This window comes from Mobula hypostoma, chromosome 2, assembly GCF_963921235.1.
Source record: "Mobula hypostoma chromosome 2, sMobHyp1.1, whole genome shotgun sequence".
Lineage (NCBI taxonomy): Eukaryota > Metazoa > Chordata > Chondrichthyes > Myliobatiformes > Myliobatidae > Mobula > Mobula hypostoma.
In genome coordinates this window covers 175,288,010-175,313,654 of record NC_086098.1, presented here as the reverse complement: position 1 = coordinate 175,313,654, position 25,645 = coordinate 175,288,010, and the positions used below count along the sequence as shown (strand labels likewise).

Genomic DNA, 25,645 nt, shown 5'->3' with positions numbered 1-25,645 from the left:
TTTAGTCAATCAGCCAAAATCGAATGGTGGAGAAGACTCCACAGACTGTATTATCCCTGGATTGGGGTCTCCCACAAGAAAAATATGTCTTTGCTATCAATCATGGGCACTAGCCTCTGTGGTATCTAGGACATCTTCAAGGAGCGATGGCTCAAAAGGGTGGAGTCCATCATTAAGGACTAGGTCATGCCCTCTTCCCATTGCTACCATCAGGAAGGAGGTACGGGAGCCTGAAGGCAGACACTCAATGATTCAGGAACAGCTTCTTCCCCTCTGCCATCCAATTTCTGAATGGACATTGAACCCATGAACACCACCTCACTAAAAGATTCACAAGTATGTTACCGGGACAGGAAAGGAAGTACAAAAGATTCACAGAGGTGTTACCAGGACTGGAAAGGAAGCACAAAAGATTCAGGGGGACGTTACCAGCACTAGAAGTATGAGTTAGAGGCCCGGGTGTATTTCTCCGGAGGAAGTTGAGGTGTGACTTTACAGAGGATTACAAAGTCAAAACTCAAACAAGTGCGACTGCCTGTAAGCAAACAAATCTGAAGGTTGTATAATTTGTATATTCTTCAACAATAAATGCACTGTGAAACTTGAAACTTTATATGGAATGGTAAGACCCCCTCCTCCCCACACACCTCTTGTTGGTGCATTTAGTGAAGTTTCTCTACCTTCAAGGGCTCTCAAGACCGCACTCCCTACTCAACATCACAGAGTGTCCGCAAGACAGTGCACAGGAGAGGTAAGATGATTATTATTACCGACTGACACAAGACAGTATTAGTGATGATCACTCGAATCTAAAGGTTGGACTAGTGACCTGGAGACACATTCAAATCCTTTCAGGGCAGCCAAGAAAGTTACATTCAAGGTGTTAAAATTTGGAATTTCAGAGGTCATACCAATATCATGAAGCTATGACTTCTGCTATAGAAAGTCACCCGATTTATTGATGTCCCCAAGGAATAAGCTTTTTGTACTCAATGTGACCACATGTCTCCAGCTCTACAGCCGTTACGCTCTGGGTTTCAGGGGCAGATAAGGTTGGCCGATGGACTCTTACCTTGCCAGTGCCGCTCTCACCCTGTAAACAGATAAAGAGCACATCAGCATCTGCTTCAATAGATGGGAGAAAAAGGCCCAGTAACATCATGAAGGATCCCACCTAGCATGCATTGGACGGTTTAGACCAAAGCCATCGGGGGGGGGGGGCTACAGAGCATCCACGCCTGGACCACTAGACTCAAAAACAGATACTGTCCCCAAACAGTAAGGGTGATCAATACCTCTGCCCACTAACCCAGCCCTCCACCTCCCCATCACCATCACTTTATCATTTCTTGTCAGTCACCTTATGTACATAAACTCCTGTGCCTAGTGTTACTTTAAGGACATATCTATCTACACAAGCTATCTTATTGTGTTTTTTTTATTATTGTATTCTTTATGTTCATTATGTTTTTTTGTGCTGCATCAGATTCAGAGTAACAATCATTTCCTTCTCCTTTACACTTGTGTACAGGAAATGACATTTAACAACCCTGAATCTTTCAATAGAACATGCAATAAAGATCCCCCCAGGGGTCACTGACCTTACAGAGGCTGTCTTGCTCTCGAAGATCGAAGTCAGTCCGCCCTGAATCTTCATCGACGTTCCTCCCAAACCTCTCTGCCAGCGCCTCGTCACCATTTTCCCGCATCCGGCCGAAGCCCTCATCCAAGGAGGAATTCCTGGTCTCCACCACCAGCCTCTGCTCCGCGGCAGGGTAGTAGGCTCGGGGTTTCTGGTAGCAATGCTCACTGGTGATATAGGACTCCTCGATAACGGGCATTTGACTCTGCCGCTCAGCCGTGCCGTTAGGGGTCCTTCCCTGCGTGCTCATGCTGGTGCTGAGGCCGCTGTTGCTGTCCTCGCTGGGAGTGAGATGCCTCTCCCACAGCTTTTCGATGGTGGAGGGAGAAACGTGCCAAGGCTTGCACCAGAGTTTCAGGTCTGGTTGATCTTTATTCCTGGGGAATGATTCAGAGAACAGGGCCATTTACAACTCTCTGTATAACAAAGCCTACCTCTGCATTTCCCCAATGAGTTGGGAGTGAAGTGAGCAGGACTTCTAACAAGGACCTGGCCGCGTAGCATCTACACCAGGACCATCACACTCAAAAACAGTTACTTTCCCCAAGCAGTAAGGCTGATCAACACCTCCACCCACTAACCCACACATCCAAGACCCCCCCACCACTACTTTATCACTTCCTGTCAGTCATCTTATGTACAGACACTCTTCTGCCTAGCAACACCTTATGGATATACAATCAATGTATATAAACTAATTTATGTATGTATATATATATATTTTTTTAATTACAAGTTGAACACCACTTATCACAGCTGAGTCTCTGTGGGTGGAAGTTAGAAACAGGAAGGGGTCAATAACTCCACTGGGTGTTTTTTTACAGTAACAGTGACATCAAGAAGCAGATAGGGAGACAGATTCTGGAACCGTGTAGTAATAACAGAGTTGTCATGGTGGGAGATTTTAATTTCCCAAATATTGACTGGCATCTCCCTAGAGCAAGGGGTTTAGATGGGGTAGAGTTTGTTAGGTATGTTCAGGAAGGTTTCCTGACACAGTATGTGATAACCCTACAAGAGGTCAAGTGGTTAAAGCATTCGTCTAGTGCTCTGAAGGTCGCTAGTTCGAGCCTTGGCTGAGGCAGCATGTGTGTCCTTGAGCAAGGCACTTAATCACACATTGCTCTGCAATGACACCGGTGCCAAGCTGTAGGGGTCCTAATGCCCTTCCCTTGGACAACATCGGTGGCGTGGAGAGGGGAGACTTGCAGCATGGGCAACTGCTGGTCTTCCATACAACTTTGCCCAGGCCTGCATCCTGGAAACTTTCCAAGGTGCAAATCCATGGTCTCACGAGACTAACAGATGCCTATAAAACAAGAGGAAAGTCTATACTTGATCTGCTATTGGGAAATGAACTTGGTCAGGTGCGAGTCTCTCGGTGGGAAAGCATTTTGGAGATAGTGATCATAATTCTATCTCTTTTACCATAGTATTGGAGAGGGATTGGAACAGACAAGTTAGAAAAGGGGAAATTGGAGTTAGGGGAAATCTGAAACTATCAGGCAGGAATTTGGAAGTATAAATTGGGAACAAATGTTCTCAGGTAAACGTATGGCAGAAATGTAGCAAATGTTCAGGGGATATTTGCGAGGACTTCTGCATAGGTACGTTCCAATGAGACAGGGAAAGGATGGTAGGGTACAGGAACCATGGTGTACAACAGCAGTTGAAAATCTAGTCAAGAAGAAAAGCTTACAAAAGGTTCAAAAACTAGGTAATGATAAAGATCTATAAGATTATAAGGTAAGCAGGAAGGAGCTTAAGAATGAAATTAGGAAAGCCAGAAGGGGCCATGAGAAAGTCTTGGCAAGCAGGATTAAGGAAAACCCCAAGGCATTCGACAGGACCAATCAAGTGTAACAGTGGAAAAGTGTGTACGGAACCGGAGGAGATAGCAGAGGTACTTAATGAGTACTTTGCTTCAGTATTCACTATGAAAAAGGATCTTGGCGATTGTACGGATAACTTACAACAGACTGAAAAGCTTGAGCATATAGACATTAAGAAACAGGATGTGCTGGAGCTTTTAGAAAGCATCAAGTTAGCTAAGTCTCCAGGACTGGACAAGATATACCCCAGGCTACGGTGGGAGGCGAGGGAGGAGATTGCTGAGCCTCTGGCAATGATCTTTGCATCATCAATGGGGACAGAAGAGGTTCCAGAAGACTGGAGGGTTGCAGATGTTGTTCCTTTACTCAAGAAAGGGAGTAGAGATAGCCCAGGAATTTATAGACCAGTGAGTCTTACTTCAGTGGTTGGTAAGCTGATGGAGAAGATCCTGAGAGGCAGGATTTATGAACATTTGGAGAAGCATAATATGATTAGGAATAGTCAGAATCGCTTTGTCAAAGGCAGGTCATGGCTTAGGAGCCTGATTGAATTTTTTGCGGATGTGACTAAATACACTGATGAGTGTAGAGCAGTAGATGTAGTGTATATGGATTTCAGCAAGGCATTTGATAAGGTACCCCATGCAAGGCTTATTGAGAAAGTAAGGAGACATGGGATCTTCGTGGATCCAGAACTGGCTTGCCCACCGAGGCAAAGAGTGGTTGTAGACGGGTCATATTCTGCATGGAGGCCGGTGACCAGTGGCATGCCTCAGGGATCTGTTCTGGGACCCCTTCTCTTCGTGATTTTTATAAATGACCTGGATGAGGAAGTGGAGGGATCGGTTAGTAAGTTTGCTGATGACACAAAGGTTGGGGGTGTTGTGAATAGTGTGGAGGGCTGTCAGAAGTTACAACAGGACATTGACAGGATGCAAAACTGGGCTGAGAAGTGGCAGATGGAGTTCAACCCAGATAAGTGAGAGGTGGTTCATTTTGGTAGGTCAAATATGGTATTAATAGTAAGACTCTTGGCAATGTGGAAGATCAGAGGGATCTTGGGGTCTGAGTCCATCGGACACTCAAAGCTGTTGCGCAGGTTGACTCTGTGGTTAAGAAGGCATACAGTGCATTGGCCTTCATCAATCGTGGGATTGAGTTCAAGAGCAGAGAGGTAATGTTACAGGTATATAGGACCCTGGTCAGACCCCACTTGGAGTACTGTGCTCAGTTCTGGTCACCTCACTACAGGAAGGATGTAGAAACTATAGAAGGAGTGCACAGGAGATTTACAAGGATGTTGCTTGGATTGGGGAGCATGCCTTATGAGAATAGGTTGAATGAACTCAGCCTTTTTTCCTTGGAGCGACAGAGGATGAGAGGTGACCTGATAGGGGTGTACAAGGTGATGAGGGGCATTGATCGTGTGGATAGTCAGAGGCTTTACCAGGGCTGAATTGGCTAGCACGAGAGGGCACAGTTTTAAGATGCTTGGAAGTAGGTACAGAGGAGATGTCAGGGGTAAGCTTTTTTAACGCAGAGAGTGGTGAGTGCATGGAGGCGGAAACGATAGAGTCTTTTAAGAGACTCCTGGATGGCTACATGGAGCTTAGAAAAATAGAGGGCTATGAGTAAGCCTAGGTTGTTCTAAGGTAGGGACATGTTCGGCACAGCTTTGTGGGCCGAAGAGCCTGTATTGTGCTGTATGTTTTCTATGTTTTTAATAATGAGGTGACCAGAACTGAACACAACATTCCAAGTGTGGCCTAACCAGGTTAATTGTTAAAATTTCCAGAACCTGCAGAATATCGTGTGTTTATTAGAAAATGCAGTGGTCAGGCATTTTGGACAATAGATCCTGACCTTTCCTTCGCATAATGATCCACCCACATGACGGGAGGCTTTGCTGGGTTTAACACGGACCTACGCCCCTACTCACTGTAGGATGTATATCTTCAGCTGCAGCCCATGCAGCAGCTCGATGACCTTGTGAACGTCTCCCAGCAGCTGGTGTGTTGCCACTATCTTGCCGCTGTTCTGGTGGGAATAATTCTCTTTGAGAAAGGCCAGGCCATGCATGTGGCCACTGGTCAGCCACTCCTTGTCGTACCAGTAGCGAGAACTCAAGCGGTGCTCTAGGGCAGAAAGAACAGAACTATTAACCACAACAGGGGTAAGTCAAGAACGGAACATATTCCGCAGTCAAATGGGCATGCGAAAGGTCAGATTCATGGTTAAGTCCTTTACAAACAGCACACTGACCTCTGTTGAAAGAAGGTGCCCCAGTAGCTCGCTGGTTAGTACAAAACTTTGCAGCCCCATCGATTTGCGTTCAATTCCTGCCATTTGGAGTTTGTACACTCTCCATGAGACGGCATGGTTCCATCACACTTTGCAAAGAGTGCAAGTTAGGGTTAGTAAGTTGTTGGCACGCTACATTGGCACTGGAAGCTTGGCAACACTTGCGCGCTTCCTCCAGCACATCTGCACAGTGTGTCGGTCATTGATGCAAACGACACATTTCACTGTTTGTTTCTATGAACATGGGACAAATACAGCTCATCTTAGAAATGAGCAAGTGTTGTAACAATTGTACAGACGATATCAAACTAGGAGTACTGTTCCTAGTTCTGGTCACCTTATCCAAGATCTACTGGTATTGAAGGCTCACTAGGTTGTCCCATCGCAGGCAGCTGAAGAAATTAAAGCTATATTCTATAGCTTATAAGAACGAGGAGAAATTTTAACGCAACATAAAAAGATCTTGAGGGCCTAACAGGGTAGCTATCGAGGTCATAAACACAGAGATGCTGGAAATCCAGAGCAACACACAAATGTTGGAGGACTCAGCAAGTCAGGCAGCGTCTATGGAGAGGAATGCACATTTGATGCTTTGGGCCGAGACTCTTCATCAGGACTGGACAGAAACAGGGGAGAAGCTAGAATAAGAAAGTGGGGAAGGGCAAGGTGTACAAGATGACAGGTGATAGGTGAAACTAGGTGAGGGAAGGGTGAAGTATCAAATGAAGGAGGGGATAGGTGGAAGAGGTAAGTGGCTGATAAAGGAAGAATCCGATAGGCATAAGGGTTCAGGAGAGTAAACCATTGACTTTGAGAAGGAAGTAGATACCTCCCATCCTTTTCACTTGGTAGAAAATACAAAAGCCTGAAAGCATGTATCACTCTAAACAAACCTATTGATGATTCAAGATCCATTTACACCATCCAAAGCACAGCAAGTCTTCCTGTCTAATAATCTTCCCTCAACTAATACATCTACCACAGGTGAACTTGATGCCAGACTAGTTAGGGCTCAGCCAAAGGGTTGCTTACTGTCCACTCTGTTGGACCAAGAAACTAAACTGTTACTTTTATTGCATTTAGCTTACTTTATGCTTGTTTGCATTTTTATATAGTCACCTGTTTGTCTGTAATTGTTTAAAGAATTTTCAGTAATTGTAGTGGTTAGTTCTGTATTTTTCTAGCCATTTCTCTGCAGCCTGAGGAGGGGAGGGAGGGAGGGGGGAAGGAACGTCGACTCAGACCATGAGAGGCCCGCATCAGGCATTTTCATGCCCTACAAGGCGCAGATTGGAAGTCTACGTGGGGCGCCACTCCTCGCACAGAGACTAGAGCAATGTGTGGTTAAGTGCCTTGCTCAAGGACACAAACACGCTGCCACAGCTGAGGCTCAGACTAGCAACCTTCAGATCACTAGACGAACATCTTAACCACTTGGCCACGTGCAGCCTGAGTCACCTTAATCTGTCTCATAGATTGTTCCTTATCAATGGAAAGTTCCTTATTTGTCTAGCTCAAGGGTTCCAACTTTTTTTATGCCATGGAGCTTTACCATTAACTGAGGGGTGGACCCCAGATTGGGAACTCCTGGTCTAGTTTGTATTAGATGACCAGGACTTCTCGTGTTTGCTCACTTGCTTGTTCTTTCTCTACTCTCACACTTCACTCTCCCTCCCGACACAGTGGAATGAATTGGCTATTATTTCTTTATTACGAAGACCAAATACAATGACTGTAACCACAAGTTTTATGTCCCATTCTTGACTTCTGAAGAACCCCTGGATTATAAACTCTCCAGATCCAACAACGCCATCCTCCATTCCTGTGCATTTAAGAGGTTTATGCGAAACAAGCCACTTGGCAGCAAACACTCACCTGGCGGTTCACGGCACATGTAACAGGTGTAGATCTCGGGAACGCTATCTTCCAGCAAACCCATGCAGACACCGTGCTGCCAGCACAGACACTCCTCACACTGTCAAACAGCAGAACAACGTGGAAATGAGATACACCACTCATCCGCTCTCCCTCACCAATTAGCCTGGAGATTTATTGCAAACGACCCCCATATAGGATAGGGCGATATGGTAGTGTAACAGTTGGCGTAATCGCTTTAATGGTCAGTGCCAGCGATCACCGTTTGGATTCTCCCTTCTCCCATTAGGGAGAAGGTACAAGAGCTCGAAAGCACATACCACCAGTCACAATGACAGTCTCTATCACATTGTTTGTTATAAGACTACTGAACAGTTCCCTGCTATGATAAATTGGACTCTGGACCTCAGAATCTGCCTCGTTATGGCCTTGCACCTCAGAATCAGGTTTATTATCACCGGCATGTGACGTGAAATTTGTTAACTTAACAGCAGCAGTTCAATGCAATACATAATCCAGCAGAGAAAAAAAAAATAAAAATAATAAGTAAATCAATTACATATATTGAATAGATTTTTTTAAATGTGCAAAAACAGAAATACTGTATATTAAAAAAAAAGTGAGGTAGTGTCCAAAGATTTAACGTCTATTTAGGAATCGGATGGCAGAGAGGAAGAAACTGTTCCTGAATCGCTGAGTGTGTGCCTTCAGGCTCCCGTACCTCCTACCTGATGGTAACAGTGAGAAAAGGGCATGCCCTGGGTGCTAGAGGTCCTTAATGATGGACGCTGCCTTTCTGAGACACCACCCCTTAAAGATGTACTGGGTACTTTGTTGGCTAGTGCCCAAGATGGAGCTGACTAGATTTACAACTGTCTGCAGCTTCTTTCGGTCCTGTGCAGTAGCCCCTCCATACCAGACAGTGATGCAGCCTGTCAGAATGCTCTCCATAGTACAACTATAGAAGTTTTTGAGTGTATTTGTTGACATGCCAAATCTCTTCAAACTCCTAAAGTATAGCCGCTGTCTTGCTTTCTTTATAACTACCTCCATATGCTGGGACCAGCTTAGATCCTCAGAGATCTTGACACCCAGGAACGTGAAGCTGCTCACTCTCTCCACTTCTGATCCTTCTATGAGTTTCTTCATCTTACCCTTCCTGAAGTCCACAATCAGCTCTTTCGTCTCACTGACATTGAGTGCCAGGTTGTTGCTGCGACACCACTCCACTAGTTGGCATATCTCACTCCTGTAGGCCCTCTCATCACCATCTGAGATTCTACCAACAATGGTTGTATCGTCAGCAAATTTATATATGGTATTTGAGCTATGCCTAGACACACAGTCACGTATACATAGAGAGTAGGGCAGTGGGCTAAGCACACAGCCCTGAGGTGTGGCAGTGTTGGTCGTCAGCAAGGATAGGTTATCACCAATCTGCACAGATTGTGGTCTTCTGGTTAGGAAGTCGAGGATCCAATTGCAGAGGGAGGTACAGAGGCCCAGGTTCTGCAATTTCTCAATCAGGATTGTTGGAATGATGGTATTAAATGCTGAGTTATAGTCAATGAACAGCATCCTGACATAGGTGTTTGCGTTGTCCAGGTGGTCTAAAGCCATGTGAAGAGCCATTGAGATTGTGTCTGCCGTTGACCTATTGTGGCGACAGGCAAATTGCAATGGGTCCAGGCCCTTGCTGAGGCAGGAGTTCAGTCTAGTCATGACCAACCTCTCAAAGCATTTCCTCAAAGTCGATGTGAGTGCTACCAGGCGATAGTCATTAAGGCAGCCCACATTATTCTCCTTAGGCACTGGTATAATTGTTGCCTTTTTGAAGCAAGTGGAAACTTCCACTTGTAGCAGTGAGAAGTTAAAAATGTCCTTGAATACTCCCGCTAGTTGCTTGGCACAGGTTTTCAGAGCCTTACCAGGTACTCCATCGGGACCTTTCGCCTTGCGAGGGTTCACTCTCTTAAAGACAGCCTAACATCGGCCTCTGAGACAGAGATCACAGGGTCATCGGGTGCAGCAGGGATCTTCACAGCGTAATTGTGTTCTCCTTTTCAAAGCGTGCCTAGAAGGCGTTGAGTTCATCGTTATCTGCCTAGACTGCACTTTCTCTGTAACATTCCATTCTGCATTCCTTTATTGTTTTCTTGTACTACCTCAATACATGGATATGATGAAATCGTCTAGAATCAACCTCTTTTATGCCATGGACCCACAGACCATAAGACATAGGAGTAGAATTAGGTCATCTGGCCCATCGAGTCTGTTCCACCATTCAATCATGGCTGATCCTTTTTTCTATCTCCTCCTCAACCCCAGTTCCAGCCTTCGCCCCGTAACCTTTGATGCCATGTCCGATCAAAAACCTATCAATCTCTGCCTTAAATACACCCAACGACCTGGCCTCCACAGCTGCCTGTGGCAACAAACTCACTACCCTTTGGTTAAAGAAATTTCTCCGCATCTCTGTTTTGATAGTGTGCCCTCTGTCTAGACTCCCCTATCATGGGAAACATCCTTTCCACATCTACACTGACTGGGCCTTTCAACATTTGAAAGGTTTCAATGAGATCCCCCCCTCATAGACTGTCTGTATTGAACCCTACCATTAACTGAGGGGTCTGTGAACCCCAGGTTGGAAACTCCTGATCTAGAATGTTGGCAGAGCAAAATCTCTCAATAATAAACCAATTTACTAATTGTGCCAATGATCGTCATTATAGAAATATTGTAATACAGATGGTTTTCTGGGAACACAATCCATTTATAATATGGGGATGCAGGGTACGGATTACAAATTGCACTCGTTACACAACATGTAATACCTGAATCATGAATTCATTCTCCTCCTCTACTTCACAGACGCAGCGCACGATCTCCATCTGGCTGTCTTCGCCGTCCCCGGTGTCGTCAGGATTCGTGGTCACATCTACGTCCTGACTGTAATCGTCGTCGCTCCAGAGGAGACTGTCTGTGGATGAGTCGCTCGTGGGGTCGTCATCTGAAACATCTGACACATCAGCACTGCTGTCAGACTCGGCCAGTGTTAGGGACCAAGCAAAGAAAATCAAAAAGACACCCACTCACTTGTCCCCTTGAGTGAAAAGTGAGCTGAACTCACTTGGAAAACTACAAGGGGAGATTGAATGTCCCCCAGGTGAGAGTGAACAAGAGCAAGATCAAGAAAGGGCAAATTAAAGCATGCCAGTGTCTGACATGGGGCAGGGTGAATAAGGAGAGATAGTGAAAGACAATACACTACTGATACAGTGTGACAGTAAGAACAGGAGTGTGAAAAACCAGAGAGCACACTAAAGTGAAGGTTGGTGTCAATACAGAGGACTGTCTTCATTCTTTCTTGAGAAGTACACAAAATGAGGTCAATGCACTGAAGGCACTTCTCTCAGCACCACACTTGGGCATATACAATAAATAGCATTCATAGGATGAGTTTATTCAGGTGCATCAGTGCAGTGCTCACGTGGGTTTTAATTGTCTTCTAATCCATGCACTGCAAAAGGTTCATTTCATTTACCTACTGCAGAGCCACTGAAATCTCCCAATGTCCATGACTTTTCCTACATTAATCTCTCAGCCCAGCTCATCTCCTGAACCTACACTGGAGGTTTCCTTCTCTGTAATTCTACTCCACACTTCCATACAGCGCCACCACAGAAACAGGCTCTTCAGCCCATCTACTCTGTGCTGAACAGTTATTCTGCCTAGTCCCATCTACCTGGACCATAGCCCTCCATGCCCTTTCTATACACGTACCTATCCCAACTTTTCTTAAATGTTGAAATCAAACCACTTCCACTGGCAGCTATGGCCCCTCAGGTGCCCCTTAAATATTTTACCTTCAATCCTTAACTCATGACCTCTAGGTCTAATCTAATCCAGCCTCAGTTAAAAAAAAAACCTGCTTGCATTTATCCCATCTATACCTCATAATTTCATACATCTTTATTAAATTTCTCCTCAGTCTCCTACATGCCATGAATAAAGTCCTAACCTATTCAACCTTTCCCTATAACTCAGGTCCTCAAATCCCAGCAACATCCCTGTAAATTTTCTCTGTACTCTTTCAAACTTATTGATATCATTCCTGTAGGAAGTAGACCAGAACTCACACAATATTCCAAATTTGAGCTTGCCAATATCTTATACAACTTCAACATAACATCCCAATCCCAATTCCTGTACTCAACACCCTGATTTATGAAGGCCAATGTGCCAAAAGCTCTCTTTACGATCCAATCTACCTGTGACGCCACTTTCAAGAAGTTATGGATCTGTATTCCCAGATCCCTTTGTTCTACCACACATGTCAGAGCCCTACTGGGACGGATTTCGAGGGGGTGAAAGGTGGTAGGGGAAGACGGGGGATATTCTCCCCTCAGTTTAAAACAAAGTCAGTACTCACATACAAGGTCCATCAATTAAAATTCTGATTTTTTTAATCAAAAATATCACTGTGCAAGTCCTCAACTCACATTTTAACCATGTTTTTAGCTATCTAGATGATCTCTCCTCAGCAAGTTTTCTATCACCTGTTTTAAACTGACTGTACAAAGATCTCAAATACTCAACGACCTTTAATAAAATTATCTCATTGAAGAATTCCTCCTGCTTCTCTCCCCAGTACTGTTTCAACCTTAGTTTTTGTTTTCCGCATTAACAGCCATTTGATTATTTTTGATTAAAAAAATCAGAATTTTAATTGATGGACCTTGTATGTGAGTACTGACTTTGTTTTAAACTGAGGGGAGAATATCCCCCGTCTTCCCCTACCACCTTTCACCCCCTCGAAATCCGTCCCAGTTATTTAATCTTCCCACTTTGTGCATTATCTCCGTAAAAGCTATTGGCAAACTTTTTCAAAGCAAAATAGTTTTCAATGAACATTCTGGTACAACATCGCATTGTAACTGTGACAACGTTAGAGAATATTTCACTCCAATAGTCTTGGGGTGAACTGGGTTCAAGTATTACATTAAATTAATTGTTTTCATACATGCAGGGCAGAAAAATAAATGAAAGGAAAACAGATGAATGTAACAAGACCTCTGATTATTTGTGTGCATGTTGCTCTGTCAAATTGTAAACTTGCTATCCAAAGCTCTGGAACTCCAAGGATGGACAGGCTAGTGTTGCTCTTGCTGTCTGCTGCCTCTGCATAACACAGCAAGGAAATCCCACATGCAGTAAATTGTACTTTCAGCCAACACACTCCACTTGACTGTACTAACCTATATTCACGAGCCACTTTCCCCAAATCTCTCAACTTTACTTTGAAGTCAACTGCCAATCATTTGCAATCACCTGCAACTCTGCTTCTGCAAATACTTTCTACTGACCTCATCTTGTTACCCCAACAGACACAAAGCTCATGTGCAGATCAACTATCAAGAGGAAATTGGGACTGGCTAGGTGGTCACCTTGGCCTGGTCAGGCCAAAGAGAGCATGTATTTGTGCAGTATTGTTCTGCATCTCCACAAAACCTTCGACTTGATCACATTAAGCAGCCAAGTCTGAACTGTTGACCAATCCTGCACTAAAAATACTCTGCTGTCACTGAGGCTATAAACACATTAGTCACTTCGCGCCAGTTCCTTTACCTTAATACACAAAACCTCCTTGGTGCACTTTCAGGATTGTTATTAAGTATAATCTAGCCCCTGATCTAAATCGATATGTCCAGAACCATAATTCATAGTCGCTTAAGTATTCTGACAACCTTATGTAATGCCAACCTCAACAGTCCAAGCTGGTGTTTGTGGTCCAAATTGCCCTTGCCTTACCCAACCCTTTCTCTCTCACCTTAAATCCACCTGCGCTATTCATCTCAACTGGTTCTGGTCGTTGACAAGTTCCACCTTCTCTGGGTAATGGAGATGTTCCCTTAGATGGGCTTGTCAGCACCAACTTAAACGTGTGTCCTGCCAGCTTCATCTCCCCAACACAAATTGAAACATCTTCGCTACGATCCATTCTGTCAACGTGTCTCAGCCTTCTCTCCCTGCAGTGACTGCACCTCGAAGAGATCTTACTGTCTGTAGGCCGGCCTGACACTTTTTCCAAGGCTTTCTTTCCTGTCCCAGAATATGTTAAATACATCAGAGGACACTGCATTAGTGCATTTTGGAGAGAAGGTTGGGGAGGGGGAGGGGGGGAATGGAAAAATAAAAGGTCACCAACCGTCAAATTTCAGTCCATCCATGTGGTATCCCGAGTCAGAACTGCATAAGGATGTGTATTTATGGGAGAAGGGAAATTTGTAAGAGGAGGAAGATCTGGTTGAAAGGAATGTGGATTTTTTGGGTGGGTAATCTCTGGAGACATCTATGTTCTCTTCACTGTCAGAAAACTCTGTGATCAAAGAATTCAAAGACGTCAGCACAACACGCTCAACGACATTGCACAAACCGGGCTGAAGCAAGATTATTAAACAGACACCAAGACGAGCGAGAGATAAACCAGCGTTGAGTTGGCAGATCATGAGAGGGTTGAGGTATCTTGTGGAAAAGGAGGGCTGAGGGAGAGACACCTCCCTCTGAGCAGAGGCTGTTCTGCTTGTTCCTGGGATGTCCACATCTCTGAGGGATACCAATGTGTCTTATTTTAGATCACCGCTCCACAATTCCCACCCCTTCCTGAACAGGGTGGTACATTGAGTCACTTTGGGACATAGCTAGGATTTGAGGGAGAACATGAAGGAGCCCATCCGCGTCGGGTATGCCAGCTGCTGAAAGATAAGAAGCTGCAGGTGCCTGTTGCACATTCAATTAGTGGGAAACAGTTACCTAACAAAGTCCCTGGCTAACGTGCAATCCTTTCACCAGCGTAAGAACAGACCCTCTATTTTAGATTGGGTTTGGCTCTGCTCACTCCTTGGGAGAGTGATCGCCTTCCTCCCTCTTTCTGTACCCTCACTCCCCAAGACTGCGCTCATCTGCACCACTCAGAGATGAATCCACAACTCGGAACTAGTGAAGGTCTCAGCCCAGAACTTCAACAAGCTGCAGAATGACTTTCAAAGACTCGACAACTCATGTTCTCAGCATCAATTTTATATTTGCAAACTTCCTCTTCTTCTGCATATCGTTTGTCAGTCTTTATGTACAGATTTTCATAAATTTTACTGTATTTCTGTATTTTTCTATAAAAGACTGCAAGAAAACTGACCTCAGGGTAGTACTTGACGATATATATGTACTTTCAAAATAAATTTACTTTGACTTAACCCTGCATGTCTTCACAGTTCTGTAATGAGATCAGAAACTTAGTGGCACCACCTTGATTTGAAGTATTAATGTGACAAGCATTTCAGAAATTGTCAGTCTGATATTTTTGCTCAGCAGACTGAGTAGAACTTCAATTTCCTCATCCACAATCAGCATGAAACATATGAAGAACTTCATATGAAACATATGTACACATAACGCTTCAACTGTAGCCTTAGTCCATAAGGCCTTAAGATGTAGGAGCAGAATTAGGCCATTTAGCACATCGAGTCTGCTCTATCATTTCATCGTGGCTGATTTATTATCCCACTCAACCTCATTCTCTTACCTTCTCCCCATAACCTTCGACATCCTTAATAATGAAGAAGCTATCAACCTCCACTTTAAATATACCAAACAACCCGGCCTCACAGCTGTCTGTGGCAATGAGTTCCACAGACTCACCACCCCCTGACCCCCTGGCTAAAGAAATTCCTCCTCATCCCTGTTTTAAAGGGACATCCTTCTATTCTAAGGCTGCGTCCTCTGGTCCTAGACCTCCCCCACTGTAAGAAACACCCTCTCCACATCCACTTTGTCTTGGCCTTTAAGTATTTGATAGGTTTTAATGAGATTCCCTCCTCATTCTTCTAAACTCCAGTGAGTCCAGGCCCAGAGCCTTGGGAAGGCAATCCTTGCTGGCAGCAGACAGGGTAGTTTATCTGCCCCTTCTATCCGGGGTGTGGATGGGGAGCGGGGAGGAGGATCCAAGGGAACAATGTGCTGTCCATTATGTTAAGCAATCAACCACCTGCCTGGAAACAAATCACTGGTGCTCCAGAGACGAACTGCAAAATTCAGAGGCAATCTTACGGACAGAAGGGAACATAATTCGGGGGCTCGGTTAGGACCTGATGCCAAACTTGTTTAATGCAAACACTCACTCAGCCATGCACACAGAGACTCGCATGTTTGTATACACACACTCACACTCATGCCCATGCTACACAATTGCCATCTGCTGTCAGAGTACTGGAACTTCATAATTAAATCCATTTCTTATTTTCCCTCTGTTCTTGGGCTCAAAGACGTGCAGACCAGCTCAGACATAGAAACGTACTGAGTTACAATATCCAGTCTGGTCTGCAAGCAACTGTCCGTGCAGACCATTAATAGCATTTGATTATCTTCTTCCTTCATCCTTTCTTCTCTTTCTTTCATCCACCTGGCCACACTACTCCTTGCATCGGCCTCAGCTGGGAGTGGCATCCAGGCCTCTCTCAGAGGGTGGTGAGAGAGAGGAACGAGCTGCTAGCACAAGGTGGTGCATACAAGCTGATTTCAACACTTTAAAGAAGTTTGGATAGATACATGGATGGTTGGGGTATAGAGGGCAGATCAGAGGGAAGAGGCAGTTTAAATGGATCAGCACAGACTAGATGGGCCAAAGGGCCTGTTTCTGTGCTGTACTTTCCTATGTCTATGTTTATCCAGCTCCAAGATTCAATGGGCACCCAATAACTGGAATCGCTCACCTTCCATCTAATTTGACCCAAGCTAAACAGTGTTTTAATTCCTGCTCTCATAGCACAGAAATAATTGTTACTGTACGTGTATGTTTCGTGTAATTGTTCTTTTTCATGTCTGTTGAGCAACGCTGTGACTCTGCACTGTAACCTCACTATAGCTTTGACAAATCAATGAGCCACTGTACTTTGAAGTTTTACTCTTAAATTTAACTATTTAGTGACATATTGTGGGGTAGGCCCTTCTGGCACTTCCATCTACGCCACCTCACCAACTCCCAACAAGCCCGATTAGCCCTAACCTAACCACAGGACAATTTACAATGACCAATTAACCTACCCGGTATGTACTTGGACTGTGGACGGAAACTGGCGATCCCAGAGAAAACCCACGCACTCCACAAGGAGAATGTCCATACTTACAGTGCCAGATCTGAACTCTGAGCTCCAGAACACTCCAGACTGTAATCGCACCACACTAATTGCTACGCTCCCGGGCTTTCAGGGCTTATGCAGACTCTTCATTTTCAAGTCCTATATCTCTCATGATGAAAGCTGAAGTTTGCTTTACACCTTGGTCAACGTAAAGGTGCTGCCTCTAGTAACATCTTGTGGGCCTGAATCTACACTGAATTACTTTACACTCCCAAAACTTCTGACAACTCCAACATCCACCTCCCTTCCTTCCTCAGTGATGCCTTGAAGCAGGCAGCAAGATGATCCACTTTGGGAGATGGTGAAGAGTCATGAATTTGGAGTTCTATACAGGCCAGGCAAGAAGAGAGATTACTTTCTCTAAAGGACCAGATGGGCTTTACGACAATCAATTGGGAATACGCCCTTCCAGCCCTTTGAGTTGCCTCTGCCCAGCAACCCCAATTTAACCCTAACCTAATCATGGGACAATATACAATGGTTAATTAACCTACTATCAGGATGTCTTTGGACCGTGGGAAGAAACTGGAGCATCTGAAGAAAACCCACACATTCCATGGGGAGGACATACAAGCTCCTTACAGTGTTTGTCCTTACAGCAGTAACAGCCGCACTACTGAGATTCACTATTAAATCTGAAGTTAACTTTATTCATTGAACTTAAATTCTCTAGTTCACAGGGTGAGGATTAAATCTGCACGTCCTGATCACAGTTTAGTCCTGTAACACAATCGCCACAACACTCCACCCAACTGGATCACGCTAGATTCCATTTGCTGTTTTTTAACCCTTTGTCTCACTTCAACTACACCTCACTCACCTACTTCGGGCAGTCTTTACCTCATACTAATACCTACCCAGTATTAGGGAGAGACCTCCCCCTTCCCCTCCCCTCCAGAACTGGGTGTGGATGAGGAGTGGTAGTGTGTTCACAGCAGGTGGGAGACCTTGATCTTTGCTTGCGTGAGGGCAGGGTCAACAAGGTCAACCGGTAGACGCGAGACTGTGCAACACTCAAAATGCTGCAGTACCGAAACGAAACTTCAGCTGTTGTTTTACCTTCACAGATGCTGCCTGGCCCAGTGAGCCCCTCCAGCGCTCTGTGTGGTGCCTCAGCTGGTAGCCCAGGCAAGCACCGTGAAAGATGCTGGGATCTGGAGCAACAAAGATCCGCTGGAAGAACTCAGCGGCTCGAGCAGCATCTGTGGGAGGAAAGGAATTGTCGCCAATTCAGGTTGAAAACTGGATGCCAACAATTCTATTCCTCTCAGAGAGGCTGCTCCATCCATTGAATTCTTCTAGCAGATTCTTAGTTGCTTGTGAAAGTTAGGGAAGTCATCAGCTCCGTGACTAGCTACCTGTGTCGCCAATTCCAAACATTTCCCATGCAGTAAAATCCTCTCACCAGACTTCACTTTCTTTTTCTTTTTTTTCTTTTTCTTCAGTTTAACCTTGAGGAAATCTCGTAGCTTTTTCTCCTTGGTCCTCTCTTTCGTTCCTGCGTGCAGCCACAGCAGAGAAATGAGACAATATATGTCATTTTAGAAAACTGACAAGGACACTGGTTAATTATTCAACTTCTCAATGCTGGCGTGTTAATGGAAGAGCACAAGGGATGGTGTGTGCGGTGAGTTGCAGTCTGCCCACAGACCTGGTACAAGGTACAAGGCTACATGCACACACTCAGTGTTCAAGAACATAAACTGAACTGCATACATATATGGAGCTTGTGTATAGGAAACTGGCACAGAGTTCAGAATTTGGTTTATTACCACTGACCTACACCAAGAAATTTGATGTTTTTTGGTAACCTGTATACAAGTAATAGTAAGAAATATTAAACAAATAAGTAAGTGAATAGTTCAAAAAGAGAGCAAGTGAGTGTGGTGGTGTTCATAGTCCATTCATAAATCTGATGGTGGAAGGGAAGAAGCTGTTCCTAAAGCATTGAGAGTGTGTCTTCAGGCTCCTGTACCTCCTCCCTGATGGTAGTAATGAGAAGAGGGTTTGACCCAGATAGTGAGGGTCCTTAATGATGAAGGCCACCTTCGTGAGGCATCGCCTTTTGAGGATGTCCTCGATGGTGGGCAGGTTTGTGCCCATGATGGCGCTGGTTGAGTCTACAACCCTCTGTAGCTTTTGCCGATCCTGTGCAGTGGAGCTTCCACGCCAGATGGCGGTGCACCCAGTCTCCATGCTTCATGCATTCTCTCTTGGAAAAACTGGGCAGGTAGAGTCATACAGCACAGAAATGGGCCCTTTGGCCCAAATGGTCAATGCTAGCCATGATTCCCATCTTAAGCTGGTCCCACACCTGTATTTGGCCCACTATCTTTCTCAACCTCTCCTAAATCCCTCTAACCTAGAATATGGGCCAAACACGGGTACTAGTCCAAGTCCCTTTTAAATGTTGTAACTCTACTTGCCTCAACCACCTCCTTTGGCAATGCATTCTACATACTGGCCACCCTCTCAGTAAAAAGGTTACCTCTCAGGTTCCTATTAAATCTCTCCCCTCTCACCATAATCCCTGGCCCTCTACTTTGTGATTTCCCAGCCCTGGGAAAAAGGCATTCTTCCTTTCTCTGCCCCTCATGATTATATTGTTGTTATTGTTGTCGACTCATGGTGACCCGATGGATTGTGTAGTTTTCGTGGCAAGATGCAGAAGTATATTATCAGGCCTTTCTTCATGCAGATACTGCTGTTGCCCAGGTTGGGACCCGGCCAGATTCGAACTCAGGACCATCCGCTTCGAAGTCCAGTGCCGATGCCACTACACCACCCACCGGCCGATGATATTACATACTCCTATAAGATCACCCCACACTTTCTTACACTCCAATGAAGCAAGTCCCAAGCTACTTAAGCTCTCTCCAAAGCTCAGTCTCTAGTCCAGCCAACGTCCTCTTAATCTTCTCAGCTATCTTTCCAGCTTAATAATATCTTTTCGCTGGCAGAGTGACCAAAACTGGACACAAGATTACAATTACATTCACAACACTTCGAAGGCACTTTGAGAGGTACGTGGACAGGAATGGACAAGGGGAATAAGTGTCAAACACCACCAACCACTCTCCCCCCCAGGTTCACAAATCAGTGAGACCAGAGTTTGAGGCTTAGTGCTTGGTGATAGGGGTTGATTATGAGGATCGAGGGTTGAATTGGCAGTACAATGTCGAGGCCTTGACCTTCCTGAGGTTAGAGGACTGTGTACGTGTGTGGGTGGGAGGGGGGAAACGGGGCTTGTTCTGTTTTTGTTCTGTTGCTTGTTGTGTTCTGTGTTGTTCTGCCAAGCATTGTGGGTGTACTATGTTGGCACTGGAACTTGTGGCAAGTCCTGCGTTCGGGCTGTCCCCAGCACATCCTCGGATGTGTTGTTCCTTAACATAAACTATGCATTTCACTGTTTGTTTCAATGTTCATGTGATAAATCAATCTGAATCTTGATCTCTGAGGGGCACAGCGGCCATAGATTCCTGATGTGTCAGGACAAGACCACAGTAACTGGAAACAATCCCGTTATCTACCAAAAGGATAATGATGAGTTGCTGATGGTCATCAGAAATGAGACCCAGCAGCCCAAGGGAAACATCTTAGGCCCTTCTCTAACCATGAGACCATAAGAAATACAGTATGGTGCAAAAGTCTTAGGCACCAGGGTACCTAGGCCTTTTACACAGTACTGTAGCATTTTTATGTATTACACTGTACTGCTGCTGCAAAATAAAAACAGATTTCATGACACATGCAGGTGATGATAAAGCGGTTCTGAGATGGGTCCCTTTCGTGGACTGAGAGTGGGAAGGGGGCAGGGAGAGGGGAGGGAGCGAGAAGCACCAGAGAGACATTCCGTAATAATCAATAAACTAATTGTTTGGAATCAAATGACTTTGCCCGGTGTCTCAGGGCTGGGTGTGCCTGCATTTGCGCCACCTCCCGTCCCTGGCACTCTTTCGCCACGTGTCCCCCACCTCTCCAGTGTTGCTTCACCTTCATCATTCCCAACATCTTTTGCCCCTGCCAGATTTACAAATTCACTCTCTGCTCCACAATCAGGAATGTATCAACTTCCATTTTAAATGCACCCACAGACTTGGCCTCCACCTCAGTCTGTGGCAGAGCATTCCACAGATTCACCACTCTGGCTAAAAAAAAAATCCTCCTTACTTCTGTTCTAAAAGGTCACCCCTGAATTTTGAGGCTGTGCCCATCAGTTCTGGAGACCCCCACCATAGGAAACATCCTCTCCACATCCACCCTATTTAGTCCTTTCAACATTCAGTAGGTTTCAATGAGGTACCTGTGCATTCTTCTCAATTCCAGTGAGTACAGGCCCCAAACTGCCAAACACTCTACGTATGTTACACTTTCTTTCCCAGAATCATCCTCGTGAACCTCTTCTCCAATGACAACACATCTTTTCTGAGATATGGAGCCCAAAACTGTTGATGATACTCCAAGTGTGGCCTGATCAGTGTCCTATAAAGCCTCAGCATTATGTCCTTGCAGTTATATTCTATTCCCCTTCAAATAAATGCCAATATTGCATTTGCCTTCTTTTACCACAGACTCAACCTGTGAATTAACCTTCAGGGAGTCTTGCACGAGGACTCCCAAGTCCCTCTACACATCTGATGTTTGAATTTTCTCCCCATTTAGATAGTCTGCAGAATTGTTCCTTTTACTAAAATGCATTCTCATACATTTCCCAACACTGAATTCCATCTGTCACTTTTTGCCCATTCTTCTAATATGTCTCAGCCCTGCTGTAACCGCATTGCTTCCTCAGCACTACCTAACCCTCCACCTATTTTCGTATCATCCGCAAATTTTGCCACAAAGTCATCAATTCCATTATCTAAATCATCGACAAACAATGTGAAAAGCAACGGTCCCAATACTGACCCCTGAGGAACACCACTAGTCACTGGCAGCCAACCAGAAAGGTCCTTTTTATTCCTGCTCTCTGCCTCCTGCCTGTCAGCCATTCCTCTATCCATGAAAGTATCTTTCCCGTAACACACCAGGATTTTATCTTATTAAGCAGCCTCATGTGTGGCACTTCATCAAATGCCTTCTAAAAATCTAAGTAAATGACATCCACTGCCTCTTCTTAGTCCACCCTGCTTGTTACTTCTTGAAGAACTCTAGCAGATTTTTCAGGCAAAATTTCCCTTTACAGAAACCAGGCTGACTTTGACATATTTATCATCAGTCTCCAAGTACCCCGAAACTTTGTCCTTAATACTGGACTCCAACACTTTTCCAACCACTGAGGTTAGGCTATCTGGACCATAATTTCCTCTCTTGCCTTCCTCCCTTCTTAAAGAATGGAGTGACATTTGCAATTTTCCAGTCCTCCAGGACCATGCCAGAGTCAGGTGATTCTTGAAAGATCATGACCAATGCATCCATATCTCTTCAGCAACCTCTCTCAGGACTCTGGGATGTAGCCCATCTGGACAGGTGACTTATCCACTTTAAGACCTTTGAGATTGCCTAGCATTTTTACCTTTGTAATAACAATGGCACTCACTTCTGCTCCCTGACTCTCACAGACCTCTGGTATATAGCTTATAGCTAGTGTCTTCCACAGTAAAGACTGAAACAAAGTACTTGTTAAGTTCATCTGCTATTTCTTTGTCCCCTATTACTACCTTATCATTTTCCAGTGGTCCAGTATCTCACCATCCTTTTACTCTTTATATAACAGAAAAAAACTTTCAGTATCCTGCTTTATATTATTGGCTAGTTTGCCCTTATATTTCATCTTTTCCCTTCTTATAGCTTTTTTAGTTGCCTTTTGTTGGATTTTAAAAGCTTCCCAATCATCCAACTGCCCACTCACTTTTGCTACCCTATATGGTCTTTTCCTTGGCTTTTATGCAGTCCTTAACTTCCTTTATCAGCCACGGTTGCCTAACCCTGCCATTTGAGAACTACTTCTTCTGAGGGACATATCTATCCTGCGCCTTGTGAACTATTCCCAGAGACTTCAGCCAACTCTGCTCTGCCATCATCTCCACTGTATCCTCCTCCAATCCACCTGGGCAAGCTCCTCTCTCATGCCTCTGTAATTCCCTTTATTCCACTGTGACACTGATACATGTGAGTTATGCTTCTCCCTCTCAAACTGCAGTACGAATTCAATTCTATTATGATTACTTCCTAAGGGTTCCTTTATGTTAAGCTGACTAATAAGATCTGGATTACTACATAACACCCAATCTAAGATAGCCTTTCCCCCAGCAGGCTCAAGCACAAGTTGCTTTATAAAGCCACCTTGTGGCATTCAACAAATTCCCTCGCTTGTGATCCGACACCAACCTGATTTTCCCAATCCCCTTGCATACTGAAGTCCCCCATTACAATTGTGTCATTACCCTTACTACATGGCTTTTCCTTCTCCCTTTGCAATCTCAACACCATATCCTGGCTACTATTGAGGCCTATAAATAATTACCTTTTTTTTTTGCCCTCTTCCTATAACCTTGGATGCCCTTACTAATCAAGAAACTATCAACCTCCACTTTAAACATACCAAGTGACTTGGCCTCCACGGTCATCTGAGCCAATGAATTACACAGACTCACCACCTTTTGACTAAAGAAATTCCTCCTCATGCCTGTTCTAAAGGGACGTTCCTCTATTCTGAGGCAGTGTCCTCTGGTCCATGAGCCCCCACTATAGGAACCATCCTCTCCAGATCCTTTCAATATACAATAGGTTTCAGTGAGATCCTCCCTCATTCTTTTACACTCCAGCAGGCCCAGAGCCTTCAAACACTTCTCGTATGTTAACCATTTCATTCTGGGGATAATTCTCACGAATATGCAGAACTAGAGGCAGCTTCTCCAAGGTGGGAAATTCTCCGGGTACAAACTCATCCCCTCTTCCTCACCACTGTCCATGAAGCCCCTTTCCCGATCCTGCAGCTTCCTGTGGGACCTCTCCAGCTGGTTGTCCTTGCTCTTGTCCCGCAGGGACAGCCTGGTCTGAGCAGCCAAGTCAAGGGAGGACGGGGCTGAAATGCGCCTCTTCTCGTTCAGCTTCGCGGCTTTCAGGTCAACGCTGGAAGATGGGGTGTCCCGCTGGGACGTGCTCTGGGATCCATCTGAAAGGGAACACAAACATCGCCTTTGAGACCTACATTCCTACTGGGGTGATTGACCAAATGACAGGCAGCACCTTCAGTGTTCACATTGGACGTACATTAATAGGCAAAGACGTGGCAGATGGAATACAATGTCAGGAAGTGCATGCCCATGCACTTTGGTAGAAGGAATAAAGGACTATGTTCTAAACGAGGAGAAAATTCAGAACTTGGGGGTGCAAAGGGACTTGGGAGTCCTAGTGCAGGATTCCCTAAACATTAACTTGCAGGTTGAGTCAGTGGTGAGGAAGGCAAACGCAATGCTAGCATTCATTTCAAGAGGACAAGAATATAAAAGGATGTAATGCTGAGGTTCTATAAGGCATCTATAGACTGCACTTGTGAGCAGTTCTGGGCCCTTATCGAAGAAAGGGTGTGCTGGAATTGGAGAGGATCCAAAGGCCATTCACGAGAATGATCACAGGTATGAAACTATGAGGAGCATTTGATCGTTCTGGACCTGTACTTGCTGCAATCTAAGAGAATGGGTGGGGTGAGAGTGAAACCTATCAAATATTGAAAGGCCTGGAAGAGTGAACGTGGAGAAGATGTTTCCAATAGTGATGGAGTCTAGGCCCAGAGGGCACAGCCGCAGAATAGAGATGAGGAAGAATTTCCTTAGCTAGAGGGGATTGAATCTGTGGAATTCATTGCCACAGGTTGATAGGTACATTAAAACATGAGAAAGTCTGCAGAGTCTTACTTCAGTGGTTGGTAAGTTGATGGAGAAGATCCTGAGAGGCAGGATTTATGGACATTTGGAGAGGTATAATATGATTAGGAATAGTCAGCATGGCTTTGTCAAAGGCAGGTCGTGCCTTATGAGCCTGATTGAATTTTTTTTGAGGATGTGACTAAACACATTGATGAATGTAGAGCAGTAGATGTAGTGTATATGGATTTCAGCAAGGCATTTGATAAGGTACCCCATTCAAGGCTTATTGAGAAAGTAAGGAGGCATGGGATCCAGGGGGATATCGCTTTGTGGATCCAGAACTGGCTTGCCCACAGAAGGCAAAGAGTGGTTGTAGACGGGTCATATTCTGCATGGAGGTCAGTGACCAGTGGTGTGCCTCAAGGATCTGTTCTGGGACCCTTACTCTTTGTGATTTTTACAAATGACCTGGATGAGGAAGTGGAGGGATGGGTTTGTAAGTCTGCTGATGACAAAGGTTGGAGGTGTTGTGGATAGTGTGGAGGGCTGTCAGAGATTACAGCGGGACATTGATAGGATGCAAAACTGGGCTGAGAAGTGGCAGATGGAGTTCAACCCAGATAAGTGTGAAGTGGTTCATTTTGGTAGGTCAAATATGATGGCAGAATATAGTATTAATGACTCTTGGCAGTGTGGAGAATCAGAGGGATCTTGGGATCCGAGTCCATAGGACACTCAAAGCAACTGCACAGGTTGACTCTGTGGTTAAGAAGGCATACAGTGTATTGGCCTTCATCAATCGTGGAATTGAATTTAGGAGCCAAGGGGTAATGTTGCAGCTACAGGTTTCCCCCGCTATCCAAATGTAGAGAGTTCCTAGGAAACCATTCATAGGCCGAAATGGTGTAAAGCGAAGAAGCAATTAGCATTAATTTATATGGGAAAACTTATTGAGCGTTCCCAGACCTAAAAAATAACCTACCAAATCAT

At 44.9% G+C, this 25,645-nt stretch overlaps 1 protein-coding gene across 4 annotated transcripts in view; it reads right to left on the bottom strand.

Annotated features, from left to right (window-relative positions):
* LOC134342689 (PHD finger protein 20-like) overlaps positions 1-25,645 on the bottom strand; it is a 99,329-nt gene that overhangs the window by 15,381 nt on the left and 58,303 nt on the right. For 2 of the 4 annotated variants that reach the window (XM_063041112.1, XM_063041113.1), the window contains 8 exons: positions 23,749-23,961; positions 18,250-18,342; positions 13,859-14,029; positions 10,485-10,669; positions 7,651-7,750; positions 5,414-5,609; positions 1,602-2,019; positions 1,073-1,093 (listed from right to left, as the gene is read on the bottom strand). In XM_063041112.1, coding sequence (XP_062897182.1) covers positions 1,073-1,093; positions 1,602-2,019; positions 5,414-5,609; positions 7,651-7,750; positions 10,485-10,669; positions 13,859-14,029; positions 18,250-18,342; positions 23,749-23,961 — 1,397 coding nt within the window. The remainder of the gene's footprint in view (positions 1-1,072; positions 1,094-1,601; positions 2,020-5,413; positions 5,610-7,650; positions 7,751-10,484; positions 10,670-13,858; positions 14,030-18,249; positions 18,343-23,748; positions 23,962-25,645) is intronic. The other 2 variants (XM_063041114.1, XM_063041115.1) reach the window with 2 other exon arrangements.